This window comes from Telmatherina bonti (assembly GCF_933228915.1).
Source record: "Telmatherina bonti genome assembly, chromosome: 2".
NCBI lineage: Eukaryota > Metazoa > Chordata > Actinopteri > Atheriniformes > Telmatherinidae > Telmatherina > Telmatherina bonti.
The window spans coordinates 8,757,688-8,779,820 of NC_136620.1; the positions used below are offsets into that span (position 1 = coordinate 8,757,688).

The following is a 22,133-nucleotide window of genomic DNA, read 5'->3' on the forward strand; positions in this document are numbered from 1 at the left end:
GACACTGAGTGGAGTATGAAGCTGCATAAAGGTGAGAAAAAAAACCAAACAATGAGGAAGAAAAAGCATGAAAGTCCTGATGTTTGTAGCATCGTCGCACCCTGAACCAAATCAAGCTGGAAGGCACATAAGACTGCAAACACCTAACTCCAATACGTTTTCTTGTGACGACTAAATACATGTATATTCAACACACTGATATTTATTAGGAAGTAACTATAATATTATGTAAGGAGCTTTATATTTATGGCATTTATATTGTGGCTTTAGGGCATCTGCTAATGGCGTGATTTCCAGTCTGTTTATAGTCTGTCTTTCACATCAGTCACCTCTGGAAGGGTTTTTGTTGGTCTAGTTCAACCGGCTGGATGTCTGAAGTCTTATGTCAAATGTTTTGCTTCAGTAGAGGAAATATTTATGTACTGTGAACGTTTTTATGATCCCGACATGCTGGTAGGCTGCGTACACTGAAGTATTTTAAAAACAAATTCAAAATAATATTTAAAAAGTAATCTTTACATAAAGTCTCATCCAGTAGCTACAGATCCTGTGGCATCAGTTTGTCCAAGAGCCCAAGTTGATAATTTCACTAAAGACTCAAAATGTCCATGAAAGTAGTGGTTTGTCCACAACAGGGCGGACCACAGGTGGTTTTAATGTTGTGGCTGATTGGTGACTTTGTACAGAGCTATTTTTATCAACAAAACAAAACTTGAAAGAAAGAAAAATAGAAACACTGCACACATGTGACAGCAGCTCTGCTCCAGCCCAGTTAGAAGAGCTGGTCGTTCCCAACACCTTTTCCCAACACCTTTTCCCTGAAGATTCCTGGGAATCATTTAAAGACGATATGTTGGGCATGTGTTGAATTTATTCATGGTTCCAGATAAATAAAAGACAGTGGAGATGAATCTGTTTGGTTATTTCCCACAGATCAACAGATCTGTTGATAAGTGCACATCCTTTTTACAAAACAGGATGCAAACTACGCATTTTCAGCTAAAAGGACAGAAATCTCAAACCAATGCAAATCATGTAAAATGCTACACACCATAAATATCATCTGTTAACCTTGTCCAGGTTCTACAAGGTGCTTTACATCCACACACATTCACACACAGCACTTCTCTCTCATTCCTTTCCAAAGAAAAAAGACTCAATGCAAAATTCTGCATAATTCAGCAGTTTTAAACCACCTTCAGCAGCCGCACCATGCACAGCTCGGTACTGGCAGTACCATGCACGTGTCTCATACACAGCTCTCTGAAGGTCTAGGTTGAGGTTGAGACTGGATCATGTCCACCAGTTGATTCAGTCGTTCTGTTATAGATCTGCTGCTGTGTCTGGGATCATTGTCCAGTTGCATGAGACAGAATCACATTTTCCATCCAATGACTATAGGGTCTCCAGGGGTTGTGGCTGCAGAACAATCCCAGATCATCACACCTCCACCACCGTGCTTGAAACAGTGAAACTGAGACGTGTGCGCTAGTGAGTTGTGTTTTAGGGCTAAAATTAAAAGGAGACTTTGTTTCATTTCATGATTGACGCTTACATTGACCAATCAGACTAAGTGGCTAGTTTCCAAATTCACTTCAGAAATAACAATGACGATACAGAATGAAACTGACCCATAGATTGTATATTGTAGAAAGATGGCACACTCGAACCTGAAAAAAATCCTTTTTTTCCCCTTATATTAAACAACATGGACCTTCATGAGTCATTTCCAACGTACACAGAGTCACAGCAGTAGACCAGATGTGCCCAAGTCCAGTCCTTAAGCGCTACTAGCAAGCAGCTTCTAGATGCATCCTGTCTAAAACACACCTGAAACAAATTTCATCAGAAATGTTTTGTCAGCTCTGCAGAGGCCTGGAGGACGAGCCATTCGTTTGGTTCAGGTGCGTTGGAGAAGGAATGCATCTAAAAGTTATAGGATGGTAGATTTCTACTCCCGTAGACATCAGCAGCATTTTTTTCTCTCTGGAATAAAGTTTTCACCACAAAGCAGTAAAGGTAAGAGAGACTTAATCCTGCTTTGTTTTGGGGGGGGGAGCTTGGTAGAGACTTCCAGCCATGTTTCTTCCAGACATTTCCACACGCGACATGCTAAGACCGGTGTTTCTTGGTGTGCATATAGACTGTCTGAACTGCTAGCACCTGGATTCAGCCAGGTCTTCTGCAGTCCAGGTGTGGTCGAGCAGGCACTGCATGCACATCAGCGGCTAACGTTCCTCAGCTGAGAAGGATCTGGCTACGGCTGAAATAAACGTCTGTGCAACCTGCAGTGCAGACTAACTTTGTGTGATTCATGTGGAGCAGCATCACTGATTTCTATCAGATGCTTGTGATGCTGTTTGTAAATAAGAGCTAATTAGATTTTCAGATGGCGAAGCGTTGCATATGTAATTTCTGTTCACATGGTTCTAGTTTCACTGCAGGAGTTTTACAACACGATTCAAAAAAGTTTAAATCAGACATCCAGGAAGACATTTCAACTACATTCACAATGCTGATGAGTAATTTTTACCCACATATGTTATGCACATAATTTGTGTGTGTGTGTGTGTGTGTGTGCGTGTGGGAGGGGGGATTAGGAATATATCTGGGAATCAGATCCAGTCCTGCTTCTGTGTTGTCCTAAATCACATCCACATCTTTTCATCGATCCAGTCTGTGATCATTTCATCCGACTTTTACATCACTGACGTCACAATCTCATCAAGGAATATTAAATAAAACTCTGTTGGCTCAGATTGTTCTGCACTTTTAAAACTGCCTCCCATACTGACGTGCTCAGCATCCATTGTAACTTCTGGGAGCAGTGTGCTGCGTGTGACATCCCATCCTCTTCTGTGCATGTGGGTCATTTCAGGGCTTTTTTTTTCATCATGGATGACGTTTATCATAAAAGTGAAGAATCACAAGACTTATACAACATACAAAAGAAGAAAAGGAGAAGGGTGCACCAAGAGATTAGCAGTTTTAGGAGTGGTGATGAGTTTAACATGCTTTTTAACATATAAATATCTTGTTTTCTATACATGCAATCCATTCAGTGATGATGAGCAGAAACCCCACAACGCATTTATAAACAACACTGCGTGGTGTTCTAGACTCCGTGTCGTGCATTATAACCGTCTAATTCACGGTTCTGAGTTGTTTAATCCGCTTTTACCGCTTATATAGGAACTATTTTACGTTGGCCTGGATGTACGTTTTATACCAAACAACCGCTGTCAGGCTGCAGCGCGTTTCTCTCATTCACCTGTTAAAAGACGGCTGATCTGAACCAGCGGATTAACACGTTGCTATGGTAACGCCCCGTAACGGAGGGATATTACAGTGTTTAACTGGCAGAACTATGTATAGGAAAATAATGCAGCCAGTTGTCACTGACAATGGTATAAACTATGTTTAGGTGAACTTCCACAACCTACTGCAGTTATTCTACATTGACCTGCAGCCGGAGCCGACTGAGACTGGCCGCCTGGGAGTGCTTTAGGACGGGAGAGGCTCCCGCTGCTCCTTCCTTACAGTAACTGCAGAACAATATGTGTCTTCAAGTCAGTCTCCAAAACACCAGAAAAGTCTCTAATAACGCCAGTAAAAGCTGCTAGATTTGTCGCTTTTAACAAAAAAAGTCTCCAGATTTAGCGAGAAAGTCTCCAAGTTGGCAACAGTGTCTGAATGAAAGCAAAGCGGCTGTGGGAGGAGTTTACAGCACAGCGCTGCAACGCCAGAGACGCTCGATTAGCAGCTGAAGACAGCAGGAGAGGAAACTGCAGAGAGAAAAATAATCACACCCTTTTATTTTTATCATCGTTGAAAACCCAGATCGTAATCGTGGTTAAAATCTGATTCATCGCCCAGACCTGCCATTAGGTACCGAGATGAGATCCTCAGACCCCTTGTGGGACCATATGCTGGTGCGGTTGGCCCTGGGTTCCTCCTAATGCAAGACAATGCTAGACCTCATGTGGCTGGAGTGTGTCAGCAGTTCCTGCAACATGAAGGCATTGATGTTATGGACTGGCCCGCCCGTTCCCCAGACCTGAATCCAGCTGAGCACATCTGGGACATCATGTCTCGCTCCATCCACCAACGCCAAGTTGCACCACAGACTGTCCAGGAGTTGGCGGATGCTTTAGTCCAGGTCTGGGAGGAGATCCCTCAGGAGAACATCCGCCGCCTCATCAGGAGCATGCCCAGGCGTTGTAGGGAGGTCATACAGGCACGCGGAGGCCACACACACTACTGAGCCTCATTTTGACTTGCTTACAGGACATTACATCAAAGTTGGATCACCTGTAGTGTGTTTTTCCACTTTCATTTGGAGTAGAACTCCAAATCCAGACCTCCATTGGTTGATACATTTGATTTTCATTGATAATTTTTGTGGTCTGAGATGAGTCAGCCATTAAAGGTTTATAGCTGTGCAGGATTTATCATCATTATCTTTTCATTCAAATGTAAAGTTTCGTTGTTTTTACCCGTTTCTTCTTTTGTTTTCTTTGTTCTTCAAGGGGTAAAATGTATTACTTCCCGCTGAACATGAGAGGCATGATGGTTTTTATCCGTGTTCATAAAGAATGTACATAAAGTCATGTGGAAGACAAACGCATCTTCTTTCTGCACAAAGACATTATGTATTAATGCAGTTGTTTCCTCGTCCCGCTCCGCGAGTAGCACAAGTACGACTCCAACATCTGATTCAGATCAGTAAGCGACCTCATCAAGTGCTTTGCAGCCTGTTAATGAGCTGTTCATGAGCTGCATTAACCTAATAAATGTCCATCATTCAGCTGAATGACACAGATCGTCTCTACGTCTACAAGTCAAAGCCAGATATCACCAACACCTGAAGGGCCGCCGCTCATCTCAGATGGACTGATGCTAAGTGGAAACGTGTGCTGTGGTCTGACCAGTCCACATTGTTTTCAGAACATATGGACATCGTGTCTTGCGGGTCAAAGTGGAAAAGGACAATGTGTTCATCTGTTGTCAGCTGAGACTTGAAAAGCCAGCATGTGTGATGGTCAGGGGGTGTTAGTGGGTAACTACACAAGCTCTAGTTAAAGGTTCAAACAGGTTTTGGAGCAACAAGCTGCACCCAAGCAGCGTCTTTTTCAGGGTTGTCCCTTTTAATTCCAGCAAGACAAAGCCGAGCTACATTCTGCAGCACCGGCGGGGCTTCGTAGTAAAAGAGTACAGGTACTGACTGACCTGCCTGCAGTCCAGACTGGTCTCCCATCCTGGACCAAAGTACTGGAGTCAACGATGAGCAGCTGAAGTTAGAGTTGGTGTCCTCGGTTCCCAAACGCTCACCGAGTGTTGTTGAAAGGAAAGATGGTCACACAGTGGTGAACACGACCCTTTACTGGAACAAGTTGCAGGAATCAACTTCTACATGAGTGAATATTTACTCTCAAAGCAACCTATAAAGGTAATCAGTTTGAACCACAGACTGTATATAAAGAAATGGATGTTAGGTGTCTGAAGAGCTGAACTGAAGCTTGATGGGCGGTTCCTACCATCATCATCTTGGCAGGGGCGTCGCGCCCGGAAAATACAAATATGGGCAAAGAGGCGGAGCTGAAACGGGGGCTGTGAGCGTCATGGTGGATGATTGACATCAATCCAACACCGAGCTTTCTGTAGCTAAGAGCTAATCAAGCTAACCCAGAGATAACAGGAGATAACAGGAGATAACCAGCTAACGGAGGTAAGCGGGCTAAAGCTAAGCCACGTTGTTAACCGGCTAAAAACTGTGGTTGTTCTACGTTCTTTTGACTCGAAGCGGGAGATCGGGTACCTGTCAATCAAAAGGAAACGCCCCTAAACATGCCAACTTTTGAGATTAAATTACTTTTAAAGAGGTGAGTTGGAAAAAAATTCACTTCCCCACAGTTGTCATGAAGCTAAACCTGACCTATAAACCTAAAATGGATTTTTGAACCAGACTAATAACATGTTTATTTCTGCTGTAAACATGTTTATTTCTCCTGTGAAGTTGGTTTTTTTAACATGGGAGTCTATGGGGATTTGCTCCGTTTTGCAGCCCCTAGTGGATGACGGCGGAACTGCAGTTTCCTGCACTTCCACATAGACTTTACTTTTTACCGCCGGAGGTTGCCGCTTGCTTTGAACATTAAATATCTTGTCTTTGTAGTGCATTTAATCAAATATATGTTAAAAAGGATTTTCAAATCACTGATTTCTCTTTTTATTGATGTTATTGTGACTTTTATTTGCTCCGGATGCAGGCCAGTCTCTCCAGCTGCTTTACTTCTCATGTACAGTATTTGCATCCAGTTGCATCTTTGCAGTCATAATATAACATGCTCCTCTGTTTGATCAGGTCTGTATCTGTTTCCTGCAAGTCTCTCAGGATTTACTAGAAAAAGTTGATCAGCTGGTGTTTGAAGGAGTCTGTGAGCATAAGGAGGAACGTAAACAGCAAAGCAAATGACTTCCTGCTCTGAACCGTGCGTTAAGAGGTAGTAGGGAAGTTGCATTAAAGCCATATCAAACACTTATTTTAATCAGCATTTATTATATCACAGCTGAAAAGAACTTCATTGCTGTTAGATGGTTAACACCATCAATCTGTCAGCACATGAAGTCACAACATTTCTCTGCAACCATGACTCGGCTATAAAGCCAAACACTCAAAACTAAAAGATTCCACATATTTTGTTGACGTGTTGTCAGAAGATATCTCCATCCTTGTCCCTAACACTCCCTAACAACGACATTTCTCAGTCTCTCCTTTCTACTCCCACTTTTACTTTTCAAAGATGCCCTGCAGCTGGATCTGATCACGATGCATCTCTGGGAAACATGTCGTACAGGACATCTGTGCGATAACATGCAAAGACAGAGCAACGCATTCGCAGGCACGTTCACATAAGCAGATGAAAGTTACCTTGTTTGCATGTTGTTGCGTTCAGACGGGAGGCTGTTGTGAAATTTGTCAGCAATATGTGAGAAAAGTCTGCTCAAAGCTGGATCGGACTTAACGAGTCAAATCATCCGCAAAGAGTGCACAAGTGTTGACAGGATGACTGTTTGAGGGCTGGCACATGTTCAGAGATGCTGCTGCCCAGGAGAGCTGCATCCATCTTGAGGAATAAACATCATCAGTTGTATCATGCAACAACAAATGTTAGGATGCAAAGAAATATAGAAAATGAATTAAAAACATCAGTGAGCTGAACTGATTCATCTAATAGATCATATCAAGTCCCATAAAGACAGAGTGTAATACATTCTTTCTCCCCCTTTTTCTCCCCCTCCCACCGCTCCCCAAAGTAAAAAAACAAACATGATGGCAGATTTTAGGTCAGGTGAAGAAGTGCAAAGGTCAACAGAGTCAGCGTGCGGAGGGGGTTGAGGTGCACCTGGAAACTTTGCTTTTTCAGTAACTGAGGAGGAGGAAGAAAAGTACCAGAGATGGGAGGCAGAAGACCCGTTGATTGTGTGTCTCATCAGGATGGGACAAGGTAACGAGAGCAGCATGAACGTTTCCACAGCAGAGGAATTAATCAGTTCAGATTTAAAACAAGAATAAACCAGCCAGAAGAATCCATGCAGCCTGACATCCTGCTCGACAGAGAGGTGAAGGCTTCATCTAATACCAGATATGGAAGCGAGACATACGAGCCGCGTTTCCATTCCATCTTTTCCCAAAATAAAAAGGATACTTGTAAGTTTCGATAAATAACAATTAAGATTTAATATCTTAAATTCAGATCAATCCACTGGCAAAAGGCTGGAAGTCAAATCACTCCTGCATGTGAAGCTCCATGTTTAATGAGACTTAAACCAAGCTAGGCATTCGGCACATGCAGCATGATCTCCATCCTGGCCTTTGACCCCAACGTAACAGAAGAAGCAGCCAAAAGCCACAAAAATAAACCTCAAAGTCTACAAAATGTTTTCCAGTGGGGGCTTACAGAGACCAGTGGGTGCTGAAAGGGGGGTGTTGAGCTGTTCTAGGGGTATGTTGGCAAACAATTGTTCAATTTTTATGATTGACACTTATAGTGACCAATCAGTCAGGAGACATGCAGACATGTTCCCAAATTCAGTCCAAGTGAGTCCAAAGATAGGATATTACAGAAAGATAGTCAAGCCAAAAAATACTCTGGAGGCTGTCCAGGTGCGGCATATAACAGACTGTGTTTAGTTCACCTGGGTGTTGTGTTCGTGGCTACTGTTCTGTAGCTCAGCTGGTTCAAACCCTTGCTTTGAACCGTGGAGAACTGAAGAAATAAAAGAGCTGAAACAAAACTGCAGGAGAGCAGAAAGAAGATGGAGAAAAACTAAACTTGTAGTGCACTATGAAATCCTGCGTGATCACCTAAGAATCTATAATAACACAATAAAACAGGCAAGAACTGATCACTTCTCAAAACTCATAACTGTCCACAAAAGTAATCCAAAGTTCCTTTTTAAAACCATTGATATTTTAATAAACGCTGATTTTAATAAGTCCTCCATGCAACCATCACAAACAGCATGTGAGGACTTTGCAGACCACTTCAGAGGTAAGATCAATGCTATCAGATCCGGTCTTTTATCTAAATGCAGTGTTGATTTTAACAGATCTGAAGCATTGTTTTTACCCGAGGAGAAGCTGGAGAGTTTTGTCCTGGTTGATACAAAGATGCTTGGTTGAGTTTTCTCCCAGCTGAACCCAACAACCTGCCTTTTTAGACCCCATTCCCACATCACTGTTCAAGACATTTTATGGCTTCTTTGAGTCTGAGTTTTTACTTATAATAAATTACTCTCTTCAGACCGGTGTCTTCCCCACCGCCTTTAAAACAGCTAAATGAGTTTTTAAACAGGAATAATATCTTAGAAAAATGTCCTTTTAAAGATTGTGAATGATCTAAGAGGCAATCTGGATGCACACAAACTTTCTGTCCTCAGTGCCGCTTTCGATACAGTAGACCACCAGATTTTATTAAACAGACTCAGATGTCTGGTGGGCCTCTCACTGTTTTAAAATGGTTTTACTCCTATCTCACAGATCGACATTTTTTTATAAGTATGGATACATGCTCCTCAAAGACCCATAAAATAAAATGTGGGGTTCCCCAAGGATCAATTTTAGACCCATTACTTTTTAACCTGTACATGTTGCCATTTGGGGACGTCATCAGGAGACACGGCATTGATTTTCACAACGATGCTGATGATACACAGCTTTACATCGCCGTGTCTCCTCATGACCTTGAGCCAATTAACACCCTTTTAAACTGTATTTTAGATATAAAGTCATGGATGGCAGAGAACTTCTTACAGCTCAACCAGGACAAGACTGAAGTTTTAATCATCGGTCCTGAAGACAAGAGAGAGATCATTTCATGCAAACTGCAGAGTTTTAAATCCTCCCAGTGTGTACGAAATCTGGGTGTTATTTTTGACTCTGAGCTGAATTTTATTCCACATATCAGAAATGTTACAAAGAAAGGATTTTATCATCTTAAAAACATCACCAGAGTCCGCCCATTTCTCTCTCTTTCCAGCACGGAGGTACTAATGCATGCTTTTATTTCTAGTAGACTAGACTACTGTAATGCCCTGCTCTCTGGTCTTCCCAAAGAGAGTATTTCTAGTTTACAACTACTGCAGAACTCGGCAGCACGAGTTCTGACAAGGACCAGGGGGCGGGAACACATTACACCTGTCTTAAAGTCGCTGCATTGGCTCCCCGTGCAATTCAGGATTGACTTTAAGGTTCTTTTAGTGGTTTATAAATGTCTTAATGGTCTTGGGCCTTCTTATTATCTGGCCTGTTTTTAAGGTATGAACCCTCGCGGACCCTGAGGTCCTCAGGTACCGGCCTTTTAGTTCTTCCTAAAGTTCGTACCAAAACATATGGCGAGGCCACATTTCAGTATTACGGGCCTCGCCTATGGAACAGCCTGCCTGAGGGCCTCAGGGCTGCAGAGACTGTTGATGTTTTTAAAAAAAATGCTCAAGACCTTTTTAGTTTAGCTTTTAACTAAGTTTTAACATTCTTATATTAACCCATATTTATTCTTCTTTTTAGTTAATTCGATTTATTTATATATTTTATATATTGATTTACATCTTTTCAGTTAATTTGATTTATTTATTTTATATGTTTATTTACATATTAGTATAGATTTTATTATTTTTTATATGGATTTTATTTTTGTTTAGTTATCCAGCTCCAGCTCTCTCCTCATTGGGGTCCCCTTCACCGAGGGCTGCCCCTGCTCTGACTGCCTGGGTGTTGCTGTGGGGACTGTCCCTGTCTGGTGGGTCGGGATCCAGCGCTGCAGCCTTACAGTTGTGGCGTGGGTCCTGTCTGCCCGGACCCGGGTGGCCCCCATGGTGATGGCCTTGGTGGTCTTGGTTGGGGGTGCTCCCTGAGAATATTGTTTCCTTATCTGGTGCACATCTGGTACAAATGTACCTGGCCATTCATCTTCTTTTAACTGTTACAGGGCAAATGGGTGAGGGTGGTTGTGGGTGGGTGAAAGGGGATGTGTATGTGTGTTAGTGTTTTATCTATTTTGATGTAAATTGTCTTATAATGTAAAGCACTTTGTATTGTTTTTAAGCACGGAAAGGGCTATACAAATAAAGTTTGATTTGATTTGATTTTAGCTGCATGTCTCTCCCTGGTCTATGAAGTCCACGAGACCAATAAAATCTTTTTTCCCCAAATTGTACCGCAAATACTTGGATGTAACTGCATCAGGTGTAGTATGGCTGAAATAAACGTCTGTGCAACCTGCAGTGCAGACTAACTTTGTGTGATTTACTGATTTCTATCAGACGCTTGTAATGCTGATTGTAAGTAATACCTAAACGGCGTTGCCTATGTCGTTTCTGTTCTCGTGGTTTTAGTTTTATGACACGATTTAAAAACATCAGTTGTGCTGCGAAGGCATTTAAACTACCTTTTTATTTCCATATATGTCACTTATATTAGAGTATCTTTATATATATATATATATATATATATATATATATATATATATATATATATATATATATATATATATATATATATATATATATATATCAGTTTTCTTTTCTTGTCTGGTTCCCGTTTGGTCCTAATCTGATGATTTCAGTAGCCTCAGCTTGTGTGATCATGTCACATTTCATCTGAGTTTTACATCACTGAAGTAACACAATATGTCTCCATCTCCATCAAACTGTATTAAATCAGAGCTCTGCAGTAAAATGTAAACAGAACATCATTATGTCAGAAATTTAGCAGCACTGATTGGTAAACAACTTAAAAACACCAACAGCCTGCTAGAGAGCATCTCAGATGGGTTTGTAATGTGTTTGTCAGTTTTAATCTGTGGCAAAAGAAAATAAAACACTATGCTGATAGGATGCTCATCACCACCTGCCAGATTCCCTTCCTGAGGTTGTTTACAGTAAAATGGACTCATATTACCCATGCACCAAAACATCCCAAACATTTCTGTTAATATGACAGAGGAGAGACTGGACTGACCAGAAGCATCACAATGTGCACAAACCCAGAGCCAGGAAGGTTCTGCAAAGCGAAAAAAAAAAGAACTCAGAACATCATCTGCCATGTGGCACCGAAGTAAAGAGCAGTGCAAGACAACCGATTTACTATTTAATCATATTTAACTTTTGTCTCCTCGGAGACGATGTGAGTAATTTGCTCCATTACTGTCTGATTGTATAACTAAAGTGAAACTGAAATTTAAGTATTACTTTCAATTATTAAACCTTTTTGCTTTGAGGAATGCATTCCTCTCACGAAAACTTTAATACTAACTCAGTTAGATGCATGACAATAAATGCTAAATGACGAGCTAGAATGAATACTGGTTTTTATCCCCCCCCCCCCCCCGTTTTAATGGTTATTGATATTTATTATCCAAATTCCAGCGAGATTCAGTTATCTGTTATCAGCACTGTCATCTTGTTTTTTATGGATCATAACTCACATTTCAGCCTCACAACTGAGTCTTTGTTAGAAAAGTTTGGTCATTCCTGATCTACGGGACCAATATTGTCTAAACTAAGGCAAATATTTAAGGTTTTTTCTTACAAATGTAAGCAATTGCATATATCAGGGCAGATAAGCCGCAGCCTTATTGAAAACACACTGTATTCATGAGAGAATATTTGAATTTCCAAGCTGGTTCTCTGACAGTTTTCTGTGCATTTCCATGACAAAGCATTCCTGAGTGAAAGAGCTGCCAGATCAAAGTGACCCTGAAGCTTTAAGCACTTGGATTAAGGATGTCAGGGGATCCTGGTCTTGAGTGACTCCTTGAGTCCTTCCTAACACAAGGTTAGCTCCAATTCTGGCACCTTCTGAACTGATTCATCTAATAGATCATATCAAGTCCCATAAAGACAGAGTGTAATACATTCTTTCTCCCCCTTTTTCTCCCCCTCCCACCGCTCCCCAAAGTAAAAAAACAAACATGATGGCAGATTTTAGGTCAGGTGAAGAAGTGCAAAGGTCAACAGAGTCAGCGTGCGGAGGGGGTTGAGGTGCATGGAAGGGGTCAAACAGAGAGGTTTGGGTTTCAATCTGAGCATCTAATAGGGTTAACTTTATGTGTGGGAGTCTTTCAGGACAATCCGTCTTGCCAACCATATCTGTGCTAATGGGTTATAATTTTGAAATACCACCTGGAAACTTTGCTTTTTCAGTAACTGAGGAGGAGGAAGAAAAGTACCAGAGATGGGAGGCAGAAGACGCGTTGATTGTGTGTCTCATCAGGATGGGACAAGGTAACGAGAGCAGCATGAACGTTTCCACAGCAGAGGAATTAATCAGTTCAGATTTAAAACAAGAATAAACCAGCCACTTACTTTGGAATTAAGTTTAATTCCGAATTGTCATTTTCATTTGGTTATTTTTCATCTGTTTAAAGCGGATATAACTTTTATTCGGAATTAAACAGGAATTAAAACCCTTAAAACGTTGCGACTTTTTTTTCTCGATCACATATGCGATGGACTGCGTGTCGTCGTGACCCTGGCGCCGCTAGAATTAGCAGCTAAAACAGAGAAAGAAAGTCTTTTCTGTCATTTACAATCATTTCATACATGGCTAAACAAATAACTTCCATCCTGTACATCACAGGGTTCTTATACGTTTTGAGCCAGATAACGTACGTCTGCGTTTGCGACCCCCACACGACGACTGAAGCATCCTTTAAATGTAACGTTGGAAAACCGTCAGAAGTGATTTTTGGCGGATTCGTTTCACCGCTGTGACAAAATCAGCCTTTTTTGCAGAGATGATGCAGAATTCAGATTTTTAATGTCAACCAATTCTGTTGTTTAATGTGTTGAAAGTTTACGGCGCTAACGTTTCACTTTTGACATCCTGATAAAATTCCAAAATTTATTCATGAAATTTAGTCTTTATATTTATTCATAATCTGCGATGGAGTGGCGAGCTGTCCAGGGTGTACCCTGACTTTTGTCCAAACACTGCTGGGATAGGCTCCAGCTCACCGCGACCTTTGATCGGACTAAGCAGTTCAGAAAATGAATGAATGATTTCTTCACAATGAACTGGTGAGGGTCCCAAAAACCCAGTTTGAGAACCACCGTTCTTCATGGTTTTTGTTGTTTGTTAAACCAGAGAAGTCTCGTACTTGTTTGTTGTCTCAGATTAACGAGAGTCAGGATGAAAATATTTGTAGCTTTGATTGCAAAGCATCAAATCTGATCTGTATTGAACTGGAATCGATTGACCATGACCCAGGACTTGTCTGAAGGACACTGGCAGATCATGTTGCCTCTGCAGAGCCAAACACAGTTCATCCTCACCTTCATCATCACTCTTCGCTGCCATCTGGAAGATCCAACAAACCTTTTCCAACCTGCTCTTCAAGTCTTGGGGAAAAAGAACAACCCTGACTACAACAATTTAAGGATACAATTTCTCCGTATAAATTTGCAAAGAATTTGGGGATTTCATCATGTTATGTACATAATAGTAGTAAAAGATTCGGAGGATCTGGAGAAATCTCTGGACCCATGGGACAAGGCTGAAAACCCGTATTGGATGACTGAGATGTTCAGGCCTTCAGGCAATGCTGCATTAAAAGCAGACATGTGGAACAGATTTCCAAACACATGCGGGGTGTTGTTCAAAGAGGGGATGCAGCTACACAAAGGTAAACACGTTCCTGTCCAAGCACCTGAAAAAAGCAATGCTCTGGCATCAAAGTCAAAATGAGCGCCCAGCATATGTCTGTGCTGTGAAGTGAAACCAGAAGAATATCCTCATTGTCACTGGCATATGGTGCAGTGGTGGAGGAATTCAGCTTCGGGCTAGAAGCTGTTTCTGATCTGAGGAACGTGAGTTTTTACGGCCTCGTAGCACCTTCCAGACGGCAGCACAGATAATAGACGACGAAAACGGTGAGCAGCATCCTGCACGATATTCCCTTATATCCGGGGCTGTGCAGCTCTCTGCCGCTGAAGATTTGCCTTTTCACTTCCAAACTGTGAAACAGGCAATGAATAACATTTCTGTCAAGCTTTGGTTGGAGAAGAGCTGCTTCCCTGACAGGAAACGTGAGATGTGTGATGCTGATGGTTTCATCAGTCAGTGAAAAAGACCGCATTTAGTCAGTCAGTGTTTGAGTGGTTTCCTGTAAACCCTTACAACTTTGCAACCCCGAGCACTTATATTGTCAGCGGTTTACAGGGGTAAATGGATGGAGATCTGACCCTTCAGCAGATCTCCAGACGTTTTCCAGCAGCCCCGTGTATCCCATCCAGGAGGTTTTCAATCTAGACACAACATGATAACACTTTTATTTGTGACACCATCACCACTAGGTTGCTAGGAGACCTCTTTTTTCACCTGGACATGATGATGAAGACACGTCCTGTAAGACTTTCCACCAATCAGAGAGCTTAAACTGACGGTAATGTCCAATCAGGAGCAGGCAAAGATCAACAAGTAAGCAGAAAGTCTGATGGCTCAATCACAAACTGCCCCCCAACACACCCCTCCACCTTATTAGGGCACAAACCATGCAGTGAGGAGGGTGAGTGAACTTTTAGGTCTGCAACGCTCCACACTCGTGATAAATGTTGTAGTTGGTGCGCTGGCAAAATGCTGGAAAAAGCTTTCAGTTCCGCATGTGTTCTGCATATTTGTCAAGATTAAATGATGGCAGTAAATCTTCCTGTGCAGAGGTTTTACTAGATGCAGGCACAACTAGCCGCATTTATTGGTTTTTTACTGGAAATCCCACCAATGAATGCTGCCAATTGCAGAATCTTGTGAAATCACATATTTTCAGTGTAATGCAGCTCCTGTCACTGTAATGGTTAATGAATTTAATATGTCTTAGGGTCCACGAAAAAAATGTTTTATATTATATGTATGTGTATACGCACAAACACACACATATAAGTCTCTATCAAATGTGGCATGTATCAAGGAGATACATGCTGCTGTTCTTTATAGGCCTGAACTCCCTCAGCCAACTAATCAACAAGATTGGCTATGGATACCGACTCAGTCACCTCCTGTATATGGATGACATCAAGCTGTGCGCTAAGAGTGAGCAGGACATCGATTCAATGATCCACACCACCAGGATCTACAGCAGGGACATCGGATTGCCATTCGAACTGGAGAAATGTGGGAGAATGATAACAAAGAGAGGGAAGGTAATCCATACGGAGGGCATTGCACTCCAGGAGGGCAGGATAACAGATGTGGAGGAAAGTTACAAGTACCTGGTCATATCACAGGCGAATGGCAACCATGAAGAAGCCACAAGGAAAGCTGCCACAGCTATATACCTGCAACGAGTACTGAGAAGTCAGCTCAATGGCAAGAACAAGATCCAGGCAATTAACAGCTATGCCCTACCAGTGATCTGATACCCTGCTGGGATAACAAGCTGGCCAAAGGAGGAAGCTTAGACCACGGATGTCAAAACACGGAATCCGTTCACCATGCATGGAGGGTTCCACCCCAAATCCAGTGTCCAGCAACTATACACTAGGCGCAAAGAAGGGGGTCGGGGACTAGTGAACAAGGCCACTATCCAAGGTGAAACATCCAAGCTCCATTAATACATCAGGAAGAGGGCACCGAGGGATGAAGCACTTAGTGAATGTCCCAGACAGTGGAGTCTGGAGGAACATGAGATGGAAGAACCATCATGGGAGGAAAAGCCTCTGCATGGGATGTACCACCGGCAGATCACCGAAGTGGCCGATATAAACAAGTCCTATCAATGGCTGGAGAGGGCTGGGCTGAAGGACGGCACAGAGGCACTAATCATGGCAGCACAGGAGCAGGCCCTGAGCACCAGAGCGATCGAGACCCAGATCTACCATACCAGGCAGGATCCCAGGTGCAGACAATGCAAAGGAGCCCCTGGAACAATCCAGCACCTCACAGCAGGGTGCAAGATACTAGCAGGTAAAGACTACATGGAGCGCCATAACCAAGTAGCTGGCATAGTGTATCTGTATCTGTGCAGAATATGGACTGGAGACCCCTAAGTCCCAGTGGTAAACTCCCCCCAAGGTGGTGGAGAATGAGAGGGCTAAGATCCTCTGGGACTTCCAGATCCAGACAGATAAAAGGGTGGTGGCCAACCAACCAGACACAGTGATCATGGATAAGCAGCAGAGGAAAGCCGTAGTGATCAATGTCTCCATCCCCAATGATGGAAATATCAGGAAAAAGGAGCACGAGAAACTGAAGAGGTACCAAGGCCTCAAGGAAGAACTGGGAAAGGTCTGGAGGGTGAAAGCAACAGTAGTACCCATAGTGATGGGAGCACTGGGGGCCGTGTCCCCCACACTGGAGAAGTGGCTCCAACAGATACCTGGCGAAATATCAGACATTTCCATCCAGAAAAGCACAGTCCTAGGAAGAGCTAAGATACTGCGTAGAACCCTCAAGCTCCCAGGACTCTGGTAGAGAACCCGAGCTGGAGAGATGAACATCCACCCGCCCAAGCCTGGGGAGATGGGAGGGGTGGGTGATGCAGGAGCTCTTTTTTACATATACAAATATATACATATATATATATATATATATATATATATATATATATATATATATATATATATATATATATATATATTTATTTTATTTTTTCAATAGATTTTTAACAAAAAATGTTTGTTTTTATTGATCTTTTTACTTGCCTTCTTGGGCATTTTTTTGTACAATCTTTTTTGTTTTTAGTCTGCAATTATCAGGAATTGTTGAAGAATTGTGAGAATCGCAATTTAATTCAAATCGGCACCCAAAAAAATCAGGACAAAAGCATGTCGTGACAGCCCTAATAGCAACGTATAAAACGTACATAAGGGCGCATAAATGGACCTTTAGTCAATAAAAAACTAAAAGTGTCATTGACAGCATAAATGCTTTAAACCTTTTAAAGGCCGCAAGGTTCTCCATCTCCACAATGTTGAGAGCAGATGATGCCTAAATGGCTGGTTTAAAAACTTGACCTGGACTGTTTCTGTAATTCTGTTCTGCTTCACTTTATTACAGCTTTTATAGTGATATTATTTACATCTGGTTCTGATAAACGTTTGGAGCTCCGTCATTCAACAGGAATATTCATATTCATCCGGAAAGAGTTTTTCAGGCAGGCCTGACATTCTTTTCATTTGTGAAATGTGCCATCTTCATTTATTCTCCACCACTGGCACACATGCTGGTATTTACAGACTCCAGATGTATTCAAATAAACCTTGTGGTTGCAGAGATGTAACCAGTTCATTGTGGGTTTTAAGTCTTTGAGCAGAGGCTTAAAATTAGGCACAAGTCTCAAAGGGTTAAATGCATTTCTTTATCCTATATAGCAGGCGAAAGCATGGACGGAAATCATTTAGACAGTTCTGCTATGGATTCCTGTGAACAGCAGATTACATGTCAGAATAATTCAGTCGTTCTGTGCTTGTGCAGCTCAGATTCCATCATGCAGACATGAAACTGATGCGTTCTGTTGCCATCAGGTTGAGTCATCAAAAGGAGCAACAGAAAGCCTGGATGTGTTTTAGTCTCTCTGATGGACAGAAGGATGGATTTTATGAGTCACGGCCAGAAACAGGGAGAGGGTTCCTGACGTTACTGGAGGTAAGACACACTGCTTCAAAGGGTAGGCAGTACACGTTGAAATCATTAATTCATAATTTGTGAATTGATGATAATTTGTTAACAGCAATAAGCCGAAAACACATTAATCATTTGGCTCTGACAGAGTTTTGTCTCCAGCTTCACATTCCGGTTTACGTTGAGGTATTTCTGTGTTCAGTTTGGGCCTACATCCAATGTTTTTAAATAACAGATGGGTCCGGTCATTTCTGGGTCATAAAATCTTCTTTGGTGACCACGTTATTCAAATCAAATTTTAGCCCATTATACAGGCTAAAAAAAAACAAAAATAGGTGTTTCCTTCTACATTCGCACTTGACCATCCATTTCACAACACTGTATTTCTCTGGATGTGAAAATCATTCTGAAAAGTTTGAAACTGGAGACAAATTACGATTTATTCTTTTTTACCATAAAAGCCTGCAGATGTGTCAGCAGTTTCACAGAAAGGCACCTGGAGTATTTTGCTGCCATGAGTAAATATGGTAATACCGCCAATGCACAGAACTGTAAGTATATGGACATAAGTATAACCATAAGTATATGGACATCTGAAGCAAATATACGACACATGTCCAACTGAATTTGTTAGAAGAAGAAGAACTTTAACCTCCATTTGAATCTAGAGTTCATCCCCGGGGAAAACTTCCCTTTACATTACTTTGTTGAAGCACTTTTAAAGCCAACTGGTGCCACATATTATTGGTAACATGGCTGCCAGCAGAGACATGAAACAGCTGATGGAAATAAAACCACAGGTGTGGACAAAAAAGGGTCAATAATCAGGAATGTAATGCCAATGTAATATATGCCTGGGAGAAAAAAATAAATGTTTTAATGTATGCTGGTTTGCTGATGTCTATAATACACTCACTTCACCATGCAATGGTGCTGCTAGATAAGGAAGATTAAGTCGGCAATACCGCAGGACTTCCTGATGGCGGTGATGACTGACTGTACCGACACATAAAAAGGGTTTGTTCGACAGAACTTGCTGGATTGACCAACAAAGGCAAAGTCCTATGAGATGGAAGTTTCACAAGTCAGGAAGGTCTCGCAGATTTGTTTCGAAACAACTTTATATTCCCACGTCGTCTGTTTCAAGAGCTCTGCACAAATTCAAGGGTTATTATTAAAGCTGTTTTCTGATGTCTGGAGGAAGATCCAAACTGTCTGAACCGTCAGCTGCACCAAACAGGATATTTATTGAGATGGGTAGAAACAAGCCAGGAACGATTAAAGCTGGAAGCTTCTGGTGTTCCAACATTGTTTTTACGTCACCTTGCACTGAGCTGTCCAAAGAAAACCAAACTCCTATTTAGGTTGTTTTTTTTTTGCCATCAGCTAAGAGTAATATAGATTACTTTACAAATAAAAGGTTAGATTCGACCACGATGGTGGTAGGATCATGCTCAGGGCCGTTTTTCTCCGCTTGATAAACTTGAGGACCATCTTGAACTTTTTCAGTGAAATCTCAAACCATCTTGGAGACCAACTTGGGCTTAACTGAGTTTAAACGAGGCCATGTCCCCCTAATATATGCTGCAGCTTCGAATCACCAGACTAACATCAGATATTAGTCTGAAAACTTGCTGATGACAATTAAGAATTGAGTTGAGAATCCCAAAACTGACCTCACTCTGCCTGGAGGACAGATGAAATAACACATTTTCCTCCCTCGCCCATCTCATACTGTTGCTTATTTTCACTTCATTGTGTGCAGGAAACTTTCTATATGTGAACGAGGCCATTTATCCTACTGTAACGATGAGTGGAATGTGGAGGAATGTGGTGAATGTTTGGAATTAAGGTCGTGCTCGGATCAACCTGTGCCAGGCCCGTGACATGAAGAAAGACATCTTGTTAAACTTGCTTTTGTAATGAAAAGCAAAGCAGAAGGCATGTGCAGCTAACTAAACACACCTTTATCAACACAATCAGTGAAGCTATTTATTTAAATTATGATGGTAATTCCATCTCAGCAGATGGCTCCTCATGTGAAAGATTCTTAAAAGAAAGATCACGGTGTGCTCATGCGGATGTAAATAGGATTTTTTAATGATGCCCATCAGGATTTTCTAGGCAACGTTTCATTGTGCCAAACAGCTTTAAAACTTAAGTCAAACCAGGCATTTTGCTCTTACACTGTTTCCATCCCGACCCCTGGATCTACAAATGAAAGCAGAATGTGGCCTTTAGCATCCCAGGTAAATGTTATGAGGACGTATTGAAACTGATGGGACGTCTTATTCGCCGTAGTCCAGCAGTGAGTAAAACAGCCGCCATACGAAACCACAGGAGAGAGAAAACTGTCCCAAGGGCGTTTGCATCGAGCCACTCGCTTCTCCCACCCCCTCCCAAAAGTGACATTGCTGTCTTTGCAGCCTCTAATGTTGCTTTTGGTGCACATGAGGACAGATGTAAAGCCCCTCTGGATGGTAACTCTATCTGTTATGACAGATACATTTTCTTCCATGGGAATTAAGACTGGCTTTATGGACCCAAACCTCCAGCATCTGAAGCTTAAATGGAAAAAAATGAAGATAAACTTAACAATGTGGCTGTATGGGAGTTCGGCTCAGGTCTCCTGGATAACGATCTCCATCCAGCCTCTCTAATGCCTAGCTTTAAAGGTCAGTTAATTAAACAATTTATTTTCTGTGACTTGTCCTGATGGTGGTATTACTACAGTTTTCATTTGCACTATTTTAATAATTTAACCTTTTAACTCCCTCTCACCCCCACCCCCCGACTTGCCTGGAAGAAAACGCCTTTAATTTTGTTCTGCTTCGCTTCACAAGGGTTGACCTTTGCAGCGATGACGTTCACATGTTTTACTGATCTCACTGAGGTTTCCAGCCAAAGGTGCATCAATCCAAAGGAATATATACAACCTCGGCCGTGGTGGAGCTCATGAATATTCAGTAGCGTTGGTTTTCTGTCTCCTAGCAACATAACTCAAACAGTTATGTACGGATATGAATGAAAGTTTTAGGAAATTTCCAAAATGGATGAAGAAACTCGTGATTACACATTTTTTGGGGGGGGCTGACCTGAATCACTGACTGGATCTGGGGATTTTCTAAAGGATTATTTACTGGAAGACAGGGATCATAAGAACCTTTAAGAAAAAATATTGCAGAAAAAATGTTGTAAGGGTTTGAGGGAGGTCTGCTGCAAAAGATACTTGTACAAGCTGCAGAATCATGTAGAGGACTTTGTTTGACAGACAACGTTGTTGTGTTTGCATTTTGTTACGTATTATTTTTTTATGTGAGGTTGGATTTTAGTGGTTTTAAAACCAGATTATTTTAGGCTCGGATCACTTAAACCTTTGAACTGAAAGAGAATTTACTTTCTTTTTTATATCACTGTAAAGCTAAACAGATATTTTCTTACAAACTCACTGTTACCTTGTGCAGGTCAGAATGGAGGACAGATTCAGTTTTCTTTGCGAGGTTATTACATATAAATTAGCTTACATGAACAGAGTTATTGTAAATTGGACTAATGCGGCTCATTTAATGGTTTGGTTTGTCTTTGGTGATGACAAACAGAGCTACGAATCATTTACTAATTAAAACTAGCAGTGTTTTATTTTGGACCAGGCCCAAAGCCTGTTGCTGGTTAGGTCAGGTTGCTGTTGTTAGTGAAGTTTCTACAAACAGACAGACACACACACATAGATGTCTCTTACCCAACATGCCTCCCAGTAGGCACAAAGAAGTGGACGACTGAATCATTCTGTTTGGCTTCAGCGCCTCCACGCTGTTTTAAACGTTGCACAGTGTGTATACACCAAAACACGCACTCGACAGTGATGCCAGAAACTCTTCGGTGTGTGTTTTCAGTCGGGCACACATGTGTCGCCCAGCCTCAGGTCTTCATTGCACCGCTGAGCCTCTCTCAGAGAGACGGGTCCGTACTCCGTCTGAGCTTCACGCCGTCGGTGGTCTGAACACAAAGAAAAAAT

General features: G+C 41.8%; 1 protein-coding gene across 1 annotated transcript in view; it reads right to left on the reverse strand.

Annotated features, from left to right (window-relative positions):
* il34 (interleukin 34) overlaps positions 1–21,903 on the reverse strand; it is a gene marked incomplete at both ends in the record, with an annotated part of 45,261 nt that extends 23,358 nt beyond the window's left edge. Inside the window, one exon of the mRNA XM_079252025.1 lies at positions 21,858–21,903. Within this exon, the coding sequence (XP_079108151.1) occupies positions 21,858–21,903 (46 nt within the window). The remainder of the gene's footprint in view (positions 1–21,857) is intronic.
* Between the last annotated feature and the right edge of the window lie 230 nt (positions 21,904–22,133).